The sequence below is a fragment of the Mustelus asterias genome, chromosome 13 (assembly GCF_964213995.1).
Source record: "Mustelus asterias chromosome 13, sMusAst1.hap1.1, whole genome shotgun sequence".
Classification (NCBI taxonomy): domain Eukaryota; kingdom Metazoa; phylum Chordata; class Chondrichthyes; order Carcharhiniformes; family Triakidae; genus Mustelus; species Mustelus asterias.
The window spans coordinates 83,620,794-83,635,076 of NC_135813.1; the positions used below are offsets into that span (position 1 = coordinate 83,620,794).

Genomic DNA, 14,283 nt, shown 5'->3' on the forward strand with positions numbered 1-14,283 from the left:
TAATCGTGCAAGTATTTCTGAGTTTGGCACCTAACTTTCTCTGCTGCGATCTTGCCTTGGTTAATTCGGAAGTTTCCTTGTGATTTTATTGTCGAGTTAATGGGTAGCACAGTGGTTAGCACTGCTGCTTCACAGCTCCAGGGACCTGGGTTCGATTCCCGGCTTGGGTCACTGTCTGTGTGGAGTTTGCACATTCTCCCCGTGTCTGCGTGGGTTTCCTCCGGGTGCGCCGGTTTCTTCCCACAGTCCAAAGATGTGCGGGTCAGGTTGATTGGCCATACTAAATTGCCCCTTAGTGTCCTGGGATGCGTAGGTTAGAGGGATTAATGGGTAAAATATGTAGGGCCTGGGTGGGATTGTGGTCGGTGCAGACTTGATGGGCCGAATGGCCTCTTTCTGTGCTGTAGGGTTTCTAAGATTTCTAAACAGGAAAGTGAGGAGGAACCTTTTAAACACAGAGAGTGGGAGTGACCTGGAGCTGCCCACAAGGACGGTGAAAGTGTGAAGACAATGAACAATTTCTGAAGAAATTGGACGGGCTTCAGAGAAATAACGTTGCCGGGGTGCGACATTTTTTGTGGCAGTGGAGGTGGCACGCCATTGGCCAGCGGTGGGACCTTCCGGTTCTGCTAATGTTAATGGCTTTCTCCATTGGTCACACCCTCCCCCACCAGGTGACCTGCTGTGGAAGGGGTTGCCATCGGCAGGACTGGAAAATCCCACTGGCAGGGAAGTCTGGAAAACCTTAACCTCTGTCTATCCCCCCCGCTCCATTCCAAACCCAACCCCTGATATTGTGGTCGTGTAACATTTTAGCTGGTCCTCTCAATTCACTGTTGCGGTGGAATCGGACTGGGGGATTGCTCTAGAGGGAGCCGGCAAGGACCCCGGGGCCGAATGGCCTCCTCCTGTGCCGGAATGACTTTATGAATCTTAAGATTTTGTCAGTTGCATTGTTGAAAGGAGAGAGTGAATACTTGTTCTGTTGCTCTTCAGGGGAGTTGCTGAGTGACACCATGGCGGGACGGACAGTGATCGACAGCCTGAATTACAGCAGGTAGGTTCCTGTGATGACAGTGGGGGAGTGCGCACAAAGTCTAGCTGTCTCTCCGGCTGGACTTTGCCCCACTGGATTCTCCTCCTTGGGGTGAGTCTTTGTGCTTTTAATTTAATCTCACTGGGAAGGAGTGGCATTGATGACCCATCCTCTACTTGCCCTGAGGCCCTAAGAAATTAGATCAAGACTTACCATTTGTCTCCATTTTCCCACATTATTGCCATGTTCCTTCGTTGCCTTAGTGCCCAAAATCTATTGATTTCTGTCTTCAATGTACTCACTGTGTGAACATCCACAGCCCTCTTGGATAGGAATCCCAAAGTTTCTGAGTGAAGAGATTCCTCCCCCCCCACAGTCCAACATGGCGGAACTCTTCTAATGAGATTCCTAAGTCAGTTTCAACACTGAGTCAGCTGTTGCTCCGTTGGTAGCAGTGTAGCCTCTTGAGGCACAAGATTCCAGGTTCAAGTTCCATTCCAGGACTTAGACACAAAGGTTCAAGCTGATACCCCAGTGCAGGATTGAGAGAGTGCCGCACTGGCAGAGGTGCCTTCCTGTGGATGCGATGTTAAACTGATAGATGTGAAAGATCCCATGGCACTGTTTTGGAGAGCTGGCCAATTCTCGCTGGTGCCCTGGCCAATATTTATCCCTCAATCAACATCACAAAAACACGCAATCTGGTCATTGTCAAGTTGCTATTTGTGGGATCTTGCTGTGCGTAAATTGGCTGCTGAGTTTCCTACATTCCAACAGTGACTACACTTCTGAAGTACTTCATTGGCTGTAAAGTACTTCGAAACGTCTTGTGGTTCTGAAAGGTGCTTTTTGAGTCAAATTGTATATTTAAACTCTTTAAGAGTTCTGCTGTTTAATTGCACTCAGTTGCAGAATCTCTGCTATACCGTGCTCTGTGTAGCGGGGACTAATTATCTTGTTCCCTTTTTTTCCAGCAGTTCCGTTCTGACTTCTGCCGGATTGGGAAGTCAGGGGAGACCATCATCTCCTTCTGTGTCCTGCAGTAGCCCGTCAAGCCCCTCAGGGTAAGGCCACTGCGCTGTCGGACTAAATTGAGGCTGAATGAGATTTTTGCGATTACACGTCCCGCTGCCATTTTCTCAAAGCGATAGCCTGGAAACCTGACATTTAACAAATAGGCTGGTGCCCGCAGCATGTCTGACAAGATCTGAAATGTCACAGAGACTGCTTTAACAGCTTGTCTGCTGGACTATAGCAACTAGGAACAGAAGTCGGCAGATTCAGCTCTTCGAGCCTGCTCCGCCATTCAATCAGATCATGCCTGATCGCTCCCTGGTCTCAAATCCACCTCCCCACCTGTTCCCCATGTCCCTCTTTCCCCCTTTTTTTATTAGAAGTATGTATTAACTCCCTCTTGAAACCATTCAATGATTCAGACTCCATCAATATATACCAATATCAACTCTTCAGTGGAGCTGGTGTTACTGCCTCTTGCCCCTGATTCACAGGCTGGTGGGTTCAGAACCCACTCCAGGTATCAGTAACACATTAATAGAAACATAGAAACGTGGAAGACAGGAGCAGGAGGAGGCCATTCGGCCCTTCGAGCCTGCTCCACCATTCATCGCGATCATGGCTGATCATCCAACTCAATAGCCTAATCCTGCTTTCTCCCCATAACCTTTGATCCCATTCACCCCAAGTGCTATATCCAGCCGCCTCTTGAATACATTCTGGCCGCTCACATTCCCATTGCGATACAGTGCTGAAGGAGTGCTGCACTGTTGGAGGTGTTGTTTTTTTGCCGAAGACATTAAACCAAGGCCCCATCCACTGTCACGTGGATGTAAAAGATCCCATAGAACTATCTTGAGGAAGAGTGGGAAAGTTTTCCCCAGTGTCCTGGGCAATATTTACCCCTCAAGCAACCCCATCAAAAACAGATTATTCAGGTCATTATTACATTGTGGTTTATGGGAGCTTGATGTGCACACATTGGCTGCTGTGCTTCCTACATTACAGGTGATTACACTTAAGTAATTAATTGGCTGTGTAGCCCCTCACATTTATGGGCTTTATAAATCTAAGTATTTCTCTTCTGGAGCTCTGTAACTTGCCGATTTCTAACATAGATTGGATGGTCGGATAATGGGATTCCCTGACAACATATCCACTGTCCGGACCAAGTGTCCTTTTCATTGGCTGACCCCGAGGCTCTGGCAGCCTATGGAGTTTGTGCTAAAGATCAGCTGCTCTGATTGGCCATACGTAATGTTGTCCATATCTTCATCATTTTCTCTTGGAGAGGAGTGGAAGGGTTTTCAGGCTGATTAACCGTCTGAAAGCCAACAAGGTGAACTCCCCTTCCATTGGCCTCTTACCCCAGCTGATCGGGCGGAGGGGTGCAGGCAATGTCCTTGGTCTTGCAACCCATACGATGAGGGAAGGGGGCCTTTTGGTACTTCGTTTCTAATCAAAAAAAACAATTCAAATTAAGTCCAATCATGGTCCCCACATGAGGAAAAAACCAGATCCAAGATGACAAGACATTGCATCCCATCTTGGGCTCGATCAAAGATCCAAGTTGACAGGATGTGGCATTACGCCCCCTCCTGGGCTTGATCCAATGCTTTATCTTACCCAAAATGTTGAGATGGCTTTGAACTATTGCATCAGGTAAAGCCTCGGTTTAACCTCATTGGCTACCCTGATCCTCTACTCTACCCTAGCCTGGGCAAACCACCATCACATGCATCTGCACACCCACAAGGGCCCCTTCCCCTGCCTGATCATGGTTTCACCACTGCCAGGGGGCACCTACACCCAGTTGACGTGGGTATCCTGCAAACCCAGAGCTCTGAGCTGGAACTGCAGTCTCCACTTGCTGCAGTGAGTGGAGCAAGGAAACAGGAGCCAGGTGAGGCCGTTTGGCCCATCAGACCTGCTCTGCCATTCAATATGATCACACCTGATCTTCACCTCAACTCCACCTTCCTCCTAATTACCCCTTAATTCCCCTGGTACTCAAAAATCTATCAACCTCGCAGTCTTACATGTTCACAACATATTCACGGTGTCTCTGTGTCAGAGAATTCCAGAGATTCATAATGTCCATTCCTAAATGGGCGGACCCGTTATTCTGAGACTGTGGACTGAACTCTTCAGTCGGGGGCGACCACTTTCTCAGCATAGAATCCCTACAGTGCAGAAGGAGGCCATTCGGCCCATCAAGTCTGCACTGACCACAATCGCACTCATTCCTGTGACCCCTGTTAATCTCTCTGATAATAAGGGAGAATTTAGCATGGCCAATTCACCTAACCTGCTCATCTTTGGAGTGTGGGAGGAAACCGGAGCACCCGGAGGAAACCCACGCAGACACGGGGAGAACGTGCAAACTCTGCACCAGACAGGAATTGAATCTGGGACCCTGGCGCTGTGAGGCAGCAGTGCTAACCACTGTACCACCATGCTGTCCTACCCTATCAAGCAACTTAAGAATTTGACATGTTTCAATGAGATCACACCTCATTCTTCCAAGCGCCTGGGAATGTAGATCGAAGCGCAGGAATTCCTGTGACTGTGAGTGTGCTGTGTGGAAATTTGTGTTGCGTCTTTTCCCGCAAAGTCAGATTTAGCAAACATCTTCTGATACGAGGTCTTTCTGTTTCCTGCAGTCGGCCAAGCCAGCAATCCGTCAGCACCTACGGAGACACCGTTCCTATCCCTGTCCCGACACAGATTCTCAACTACCAGCGAATAGAGCAGAACCTTCAGTCTCCGAGGCACTGCAGCTCACCGAGGTTAGTCTTCCCGGTGAGTGGTTACAGCCACTCCGCCGCGCTTCAGATCGAATCCTATCTCAGTCCGACAGGCCATTGGCCTTGCAAAAAAATCAGTGCAGCTTCCCCAGGCGAGAGAGAGGAGTTACAAAAAGAACATTGAGTAATGTGACACAGCTTAATGGGAGTCCATTCGGCCCATCGCACCTCTGGTAAACCAGTTAGCCCCGGCTCTACACCTGGAAGGGAATGTTGGTTGTGTGTGGGTTGACTGTGGCACTAGGTTGTGTGTTCCACTTGCTGTGTGGCCCTGAACTATAGATTTAAGGTAAGGGGCTGGAGAATCAGAGAGGTATTAAGGAAAAACCTTTTTACCCAGAGGGTGGTGGGAATTTGGAACTTGCTGCCTGAAAGGGTGGTAGAAGCGGGACCCTCACAACATTTACAATGATGTGGAGATGCCGGCGTTGGACTGGGGTGGGCACAGTAAGAAGGCTCACAACACCAGGTTAAAGTCCAACAGGTTTATTTGGAATCACGAGCATTCGGAGCACTGCTCCTTCATCAGGTAAAGCATTTAGATGAGCACTTGAAATGTCATAGCGTGCAAGGCTATGGGCCAAGTGCTGGAAAATGGGATTAGAATAGATAGGAGCTTGATGGCCAGCGCAGACACGATGGGCCGAAGGGCCTCCCTTACTGCTGTAAAATTCTATGGCTCTTTCAGCTTGAGGAGACATTAGAGAGCTGCCCTGTGCTGCCTGCCCTAGTGGACTGGGCAGGACTGTTGGAAGCTGAATCACTGAGGAGGTCTGTGGGTGTCTGGAACCCAACCAATGCTTGAGAGTCTCCAAACCAAGCTGATGAGAAATAGTTAGCCAACAGTTAGGTTTTTGTTTTCCAAGCACTCTCCTCATTGGGACAAGACCGTTATTGAGGCAAGGACAGAGAGATGAGGTAAATGCTGGAAGAGATGAAGGTTCAGAATTCCGAGTGTGTGCAGGGACGATGCAGGAGTCTAACTAGTTTCACCTAGATTACCAGAAGACCACCCTAACTGCTGAGCTATTGCCTTTGCGGTTACCTGGCTGCGAGGGGGAGGAACCCCAGCGAGCCCCCCCAACCTCAGTGACGAGATCTACCCCTCGGGCATCCAGGTAACGAGCTTAGCTGGTTGGCTTTTAATTAAAGTGATGTGAAACTGGCATTTATTGCCCCTCTCTAGTTGGTCTGGGTAAGTGGAAATGTGACTCCGCGATCGGCTGGCGCTGCCCAGGAATACTGCCGCTACCAGCTTCAGGAGTCAGCTGGCTAAGATGCGACAGAGGGTTCGCAGAGTGATGCAGCACAGTGGAAGTCCATTCAGCCCATCATGCCTCTGCCAGCTCTTTGGTAGAACTATCCAATTCATCCCACTCCCCTGCTCTTACCCCATAGCCCTGTAGAATTTTACATCACCAGTATATCTCCAATTCTCTTCAGAAAGTTAGTATTGAGTCTACGAACAGGCAGTTCATTCCAGATCACAAAATAAATCCTCTGCATCCCTCCTCTGGCTTTCCTTTACCAATTAATTTCAACTTTGTGTCCTCTGCTTACTGAGCTCTCCGCCAGTGAATAAAACTTCTTCCTAAGGCTCTGACTAGCGCTGTTCCACAGAGATCAGTTCTGGGACCTTTGTTGTTTGAAGTATGTATAAATGATTTGGAGGAAAATGTAGCTGATCTGATTAGTAAGTTCGCAGACAACACAAAAATTGGTGGAGTTGCGGATAGTGAAGAGGATTGTCAGAGGATACAGCAAGATATAGACCAGTTGGAGACTTGGGCGGATGGAGTTTAATCCGGATAAGTGTGAGATAATGCATTTTGGAAGGTCCAATGCATGTAGGAATTATACAGTAAATGGTAGAACACTTGGGAGTATTGACAGGCAGAGAGATCTGGGTGCATATGTCCGCTGATCACTAAAAGTGGCAACGCAGGTGGATAAGGTAGTCAAGAAGGCATACAGCATGCTTGCCTTCATCGATTGGGACATTGAGTATAAAAATTGGCAGGTCCCGCTGCAGCTGTACAGAACCTTAGTTAGGCCTCATTTAGAATATTATATACACTTTTGGTTGCCACGCTACCAGAAGCATGTAGATGGTTTGGAGAGGGTACAGAAGAGGTTTACCAGGATGTTGCCTGGTTTGAAGGGTATTAGCTATGAGGAGAGGTTGGATAAACTCGGTTTGTTCTCACTGGAATGACGGAGGTTGAGGGGCGACCTGATAGAGGTTTACAAGATTATGAGTGGCGTGGACAGAGTGGATAGTCAGATGCTCTTTCCTAGGGTAGAAAAGTCAAATAATAGGGGACATAGGTTTAAGGTGCGTGGGGAAAAGTTTAGAGGAGATGTGCGAGGCAAGTTTTTTACACAGAGGGTGGTGAATGTCTGGAACGCGCTGCCCGGGGAGGTGGTGGGAGCAGGTACAATAGCGGCATTTAAGAGGCATCGAGACGAATACATGAATAGGATGGGAATGGAAGGATACGGACTCTGTAAGTGCATAGGGTTTTTGTTTAGGCAAGCATCATGATCGGCTCAGGCTTGGAGGGCCAAAGGGTCTGTTGTTCTTTGTCCCAATTGCTTTCTCAGAATGCCCTCATAGTTAGTGTTGGGTTTTTCAATTTAAATCTCCCCTCGACTTTCTTCACTCCAGGGAGGACAATCCCAGACTCTCCAGGGAGATTAAATCCCGCATCCCTGGTACCACTTTGGCAAATCGCCCCTGCATCCTCTCCAAAGCTGTGCTGGTTGGGTGCGTTCTGAATTCTAATGCCAGTTTGGAACGATCCTGAGTCAAAGAGATCAGCCTCTCGCTGCAGCCCTCCGACCCATTAGAAAGTTCATGGGTTATTTAGTGGGAGAAACCTTAAACCGTTTGATAAATTACTGAAGTGAGCGGGTGAACAGGGGAGGGAAGAATGTGAGAAGTAGGAGCAGGAGTGGAGAACTCGGACCTTCCAACATGATCATGGCTAGCCTTAAATTTCAGAATGAATCAAGCTGCCCCGAGACAAATGGGTTTAAGATGGGCAAATCAAAATGCTTGTTTTGCAGAATGAGATTTAAAGCATCGGATCCAAACGCTGGTCGAACATTACACTAATATTCGAGATGTCTAATCCTGCACCTTACTGATGGTACCTTATCTCACAAATTAACTAATAGTGAAATTAGCTATTTCCCTTTCACCAGTTTAAATTGATTTACCATCACCCTATCTCCCTGCGATCAACATTACCATTGACCAGGAACTGAACTGGCCAAGCTATATAAATATTTTGGCCATCAGAGCAGGTCAGAGGCTGGGAATCCTGCAGAGAGTAACCCACTTCCTGACTCCCCGAAGCCTGTCCATCATCTACAAGGACACAAGTCAGGAGTGATGGAATACTCTCCGCTTGCCTGGATGAGTGCAGCGAGTTGCTGTGATTTGGAAGTCACTGCCTGAAAGGGTGGCGGAAGCAGATTCAATAATAACTTTCAAGGGGCGGCACAGTGGTTAGCACTGCTGCCTCACAGCACTAGGGACCCGGGTTCAATTCCGGCCTTGGGTCGCTGTCTGTGTGGAGTTCGCACATTGTCTGCGTGGGTTTCCTCCGGGTGCTCTGGTTTCCTCCCACAGTCCAAAGATGTGCGGGTTAGGTTGATTGGCCATGCTAAATTGATCCTAGTGTCAGGGGGATTAGCAGGGTAAATATGTGGGGTTGCGGGAATAAGGCCTGGGTGGGATTGTGGTCGGTGCTGACTCAATGAGCCGAATGGCCTCCTTCTGAACTGTAGGGATTCTATGAGAGCAGTTGGATAGATACATGAAGGAGAAAAGAGTTGCAGGGCTGTGGGAGAAAGAGCAGAGGAATAGGACTAATTGGAAAGCTTGTTCAACAAGCGAGCACAGGCACGGTGGGCCGAATTGCCTCTTGTGCTATATCATTCTATGAATTCATCTTGCTGATAATTTAAATGAACGTTTTGATGGAAAAGAGCGGGAAATTTCATCATCTAGCCTCGCTGACTTTGTTTAGTTCGCTGGAATTACGAGTTAGAGGAATCTCTGTCCCATTAAGAGTAATTCTTCAGAATTCAATGTCCAACAAAAGACGAAGATTCCTTATTCCCTGGCTTGATTTGAGTTGTAACTGCTTATCCCTCAGGTCTGGGGGAGTTCAGAGATCCAGCAGCACCAGCCCCTTGAGTTTCAACAAGACTGGGGTTTCCCCTCCACCGCATGGAGAACAGGGATCCAGCCCGTTTCGAAGGCCGTCTTCTGGGAGTTTGAAGGCTTACGTACCATCGCCACAGGGTAGGCCTCGAGTGACTGGTGTATCATGGAAGTTTTAAAGTTTAAGTTTAATTTATTAGTGTCACAAGTCGGCTTACATTAACACTGCAATGAAGTTACTGTGAAAATCCCCTAGTCACCACACTCCGGTGCCTATTCGGATCAATGCACCTAACCCGCACGTCTTTCCAACTGTGGGAGGAAACCGGAGCACCCGGAGGAAACCCACGCAGACACGGGGAGAACGTGCAAACTCCACACAGACAGTGACCCAAGGTTGGAATTGAACCCGGGTCCCTAGCACTGTGAGGCAGCAGTGCGAACCACTGTGCTACCGTGCCACTGATTTAAGGCATGGGAAATCCTCAGCCGGAGTGTAATTCTCTGTCAGGGATCAGATCTGAACTTGTCATTAGAGTCCACAGGCTAAATTTATCATCTCCCTGGGGACAGACTGTTGGGGGCCGGGGTTGGTGGGGGGAGGGGGGGGTTGAGGAGGAGACCTATAAAATGATGTAGAAGGGCCAGGGAGATGGAATGCCCAACATCTTCCCACAGCCATGCCACCCTGCCAGCGGGCGGGTAACGTGGTGGAAAAACTGAAGCTCCGAGTTACTGAAGTAGCCAATTCAGGGCTTCTTGTCACCCACTGACATTTCACCAATAGCAAGGAGGCCCTGCAATGTGGGGAAACACCAGGCTCCCTGTGGGGCTCAGAGAGGATCCTTCTATTTGGGCACTCCTTGGCCCATGGCGGCGATCCCTGGTGACAGTGCCTTCTCCTGTGGCAACGGCACAGCCAGCCTTCAGCAACCTCACCCTCACCCCATCCTCGGGACCTGTCTGACAGAACCAGGTCATTGAGTGTCTTTAAGACAGAGATAGATAGGTTCTTGATGAATAAGGGGATCAGGGGTTATGGGGAAAAGGCAGGAGAATGGGGGTGAGAAAAATATCAGCCATGATTGAATGGCGGAGCAGACTCGATGGGCCGAGTGGCCTAATTCTGCTCCTATGTCTTATGGTCTTATGATCTAACCCAGACACCACCTACCTGGTGGAGGGGGTAGTATCCTTCCATGTCGGCTTTCTTCTCCACATCTAGTCCCAGTGGCGATAGCCACGCCTGATGGTCCTACCCAACCATTGGCCAGCAGCTCTTGGGGACAGGTGGTTGACCATAATATCGATGGACCCCTGCCCATAGGTAGCCAGCTAATCGCCTGCTGGTGATAGGATGCGGCCAGGGTCTCGCAGACCACCGAAGCAAGGTTGTCCCTCCCAACATTCGGGCCTATTGACAGGGCCCGCACCACAAAAAACAAAAGTTAGCCCCATAGGTCTAGAGCTGGAGCTACTAGGATGACCATGTGAAGAAGGGTTGTCTATTCCAGAACAGTACTTCATTCTGCATCACACAACTCAGCTACATTGCTGCTTTCAAAAATTAATTACACAACTCCATCAATTAACATAGAAACAGAAACTAGAAGCAGGAGGAGGCCATGCAGCCCTTCGAGCCTGCTCTGCTATTCATTTTGATCATGGCTAATCATCAAATTCAATATCCTGATCCCCCCTCCCCCCATATCCCTTGATTCCTTTAACCCCAAGAGCTAAATCTAATTGCTTCTTGAAATCAAACAACATTTTGGCCTCAACTACTTTCGACATAATACATTCAGTTCCCTCTTCCAAATCATTAATATATAATGTGAACAGTTGGGGTCCGAGCACAGATCCCTGCAGAACTCCACTCGTCACTGACTGCCAATCAGAAAAAGACCCATTTATGCCAACTTTTTGCTTCCTATCTGCTAACCAGCTTTTTATCCATCTCAAGACATTACCTGCAATCCCATGTGCTTTAACTTTACATTGTAGTCGGTGATGTGAGACCTTGTCGAAAGCCTTCTGAAAGTCTAAATAAACCACATCCACTGGTTCTCCTCGGTCAACCCTACTTGTTACATCCTCAAAGAATTCCAAGAGATTCGTCAAGCATGATTTCCCCTTTGTAAATCCATGCTGACTTTGTCTGATTATCAGACATTATCTTGAATCAACATCAAGAACTTTGATGCCTCGAGAATGAGAATATTTATTGTTGTTTTTCTGGCAAATCTACTCAAATCTCATGGGACTGCAAATGTTTTCTTCCTTTTTATCTTGAAGTTGGCACAATTCCTGAGCAGTCGGGCCACTCTGCCAGCACCTCGCCAATTGGATTGGAGACGCGGGTTAGACACACATCTCCAGGTAAGTACACCCCTCGACTATCATTGTTCTCCAGTGACACACTCACTGGCCTGGGCTCTGAATGATATCACAGGTTGGCTGTGGAGGTTCTAACCCACTGCATGAAGCAACACAGTCACCGCCTGATTTGGCAGACACTCAGACCTGAACATTGTCTCCCCTCAACCATGGCGCTGGGTGGGGGGGTCTTCAGCAATCGGTTTGAGGCTTTGCCTTGAAGGGGAGGAAGAGTGAGCGGGATGGCGACCCTCCAGCAGAGGAAAATGAAGGTCCATGATTGAGGCTGACGGTCCAGCCTACCTGGCTGATGTAACGACAGGAGTGTCCGCAACAGATCAGGTGGGGGCAGGGGGAGGGGGAAGAACAGTACTGGGGAGGGGGAGGGAAACAAGTGATTTCAAAAGGGGAGGAAAAAGTAGCTATGAGAAGAAGTGATGCTCCCAAGATCTAAGAGTGGAAGTGGTGGAGTGGAGGGTGACCATAAATAAAGAGTGTAGGTAGAAAAGGTGGAACATAGGAATTAGGAGCAGAAGTAAGCCATTCAACCCTTCGAGCCTGCTCCGCCATTCAATCAGATCATGGCTGATCTCTCCCTGGTCTCAAATCCACCTCCCCACCTCTTCCCCATATCCCCTTATCCTTTATTTTATTAGAAATATATCTATCTCCTTCTTGAAACCATTCAATGATTCAGACTCCACCGCGCTATGGGGCAGTGAGTTCCACAAATTCACTACCCTCTGCGAGAAGTAGTTCCTCCTCATCTCAGTTTTAAATCTACCGCCTCACAACCTATACCTGTGACCTCCTGTTCCAGATTGCCCCACAAGAGGAAACATTTGGTCTATGTTTACTTTATCAATCCCTTTTAAAGTTTTATATACCTCGATCAGATCCCCTCTCATCCTCCTAAACTCCAGCGAGTACAAGCACAAACTGTGTAATCTCTCCTCATACGTCAACCCTTTCATCCCCGGAATCAATCTGGTGAATCTCCTCTGAGCTGCCTCCAATCCCACCACATCCTTCCTCAAATAAAGAGACCAAAACTGGACACAATACTCCAGATGTGGCCTCACCAACACCCTGTACAATTGCAACAACACTTCTCTAGTTTTATACTCCAGTCCCTTTGCAATAAATACCAACATCCCACTTGCCTTTTTTATTACATGTAGGGGTAGGAGGTTTGTTTTGAGTAAAGATGACTGACTCTGACACTCGTTGGAAGAAAGGAATATCAGGGTGGATTTGGTTGAGACCTTTGAAGATTTTCAAGTTTTGAAGAATGAAGTTCCAAGAATGTTTGGGCAGAAGGATTGACCCCTAGAGGACACAGGTTAAAGTTCAGGGTGTCAAAATAAAATGGGAAATTTTGGGGAAATGGTTTTTTGACTAAGAGGCATAATTTGGGTCAGATTGAGCTGGCCTGGTAGATCAGAAAAGCCATAACAGAGTTTATCTAAAGAATGAATGAAATCTGGTGATGGGCAACAAGAGATGGGTAATAAATGCTGGCCAACCAGCGACGCCCATGGGAGGAGAAATGTCTTCACCCAGAGGGTGGTGAATGTGTGGAATTCACTCCCACAGAGAGTGGATGAGGCCAAAAGGTTGTCTGATTTCAAGAAGGAATTAGAAGATGGATCAGGACATTGAATTCAATAATCAGCCATGATCAAAATGAATGGCGGAGCAGACTCGAAGGGCCGAATGGCCTCCTCCTGCTTCTAGTTTCTATGTTTCTGTGTCCCTTGAATGAATAAACAAAAACTGGCAATAAAGGGCTATGAGTTCTAGGATTACAGCAAGAATCTAAAGGGTAGAATAGGTGATCCAAGGGCCTGCCCCTCCGAAAAACATCGCCATCTTACTAAACTATGACGTTGCCATGATACCGTTGCTATGATACCGTGGTAACTATGGACAGTTTCAGGCAGTGCTTGGTTGATTTCCGAGTTGAAAATTGGCCTTTTCTTGCCAGAACCGCACCAGCACGGATTGGGCTCCAGACTGCACAGTGCTCCCAACCTCTCGGACACTCATCAGTGTCGGCAGAAGATACGGAAACAATACTCGGAGCCCATGGTGACATACATGGCCCACGTTCAGCATAGCCAGCCCCTGCAGATGCCAGCGCTGCAGCCCTGCAGACAGGCGAGGTCTTCTCCTAAACTCTCAGACTTAATTCAGAGAAGTCCACTCCCAACAATCGTGGGATCTCCAACAAAGGTAACAATTCCGTCGCTTTACTGGGATACTCGGTTTTACCGTCAACCTGAAGCGTTAACTCTGTTTCTCTCTCCACAGATGCTGCCAGATCCGCTGAGTATTTCCAGCATTTCCTGTTTATATTTTGGATTTGCAGAATCCACTGTTTTCTGCTTTTCCATTTTGCTAAATAATTAAATATAGAACGAAAGGCTTACGTTTCTGTAGCACCTTTCACATCCTCAAAGCCATCTTGGAGCCCTTATTATTTGTTATACACATAAACGATATAGATGATAATTTTTGAATAAAGTAAAGTGGGGAATGATAAGCAAGTTTGCAGATGACACCAAGATTGGTAGGGTGGGTACAAAGAACAAAGAAAATTACAGCACAGGAACAGGCCCTTCGGCCCTCCAAGCCTGCACCGACCATGCTGCCCGACTGAACTAAAACCCCCTACTCTTCCGGGGACCATATCCCTCTGTTCCCATCCTATTCATGTATTTGTCAAGACACCCCTTAAAAGTCACTACCATATCCGCTTTCACTATCTCCCCTGGCAACGAGTTCCAGGCACCTACTACTTTCTGTGTAAAAAATCTACCTCGTAGATCTCCTTTAAACCTTGCCCCTCGCACCTTAAACCTGTGCCCCCTAGT

General features: G+C 47.9%; 1 protein-coding gene across 4 annotated transcripts in view; it reads left to right on the plus strand.

Annotated features, from left to right (window-relative positions):
* ulk1b (unc-51 like autophagy activating kinase 1) overlaps positions 1 to 14,283 on the plus strand; it is a 130,148-nt gene that overhangs the window by 77,972 nt on the left and 37,893 nt on the right. For 3 of the 4 annotated variants that reach the window (XM_078227154.1, XM_078227157.1, XM_078227156.1), the window contains exons 14-19: positions 997 to 1,057; positions 2,011 to 2,100; positions 4,714 to 4,839; positions 9,024 to 9,172; positions 11,327 to 11,410; positions 13,395 to 13,642. In XM_078227154.1, coding sequence (XP_078083280.1) covers positions 997 to 1,057; positions 2,011 to 2,100; positions 4,714 to 4,839; positions 9,024 to 9,172; positions 11,327 to 11,410; positions 13,395 to 13,642 — 758 coding nt within the window. The remainder of the gene's footprint in view (positions 1 to 996; positions 1,058 to 2,010; positions 2,101 to 4,713; positions 4,840 to 9,023; positions 9,173 to 11,326; positions 11,411 to 13,394; positions 13,643 to 14,283) is intronic. The other variant, XM_078227155.1, reaches the window with a different exon arrangement.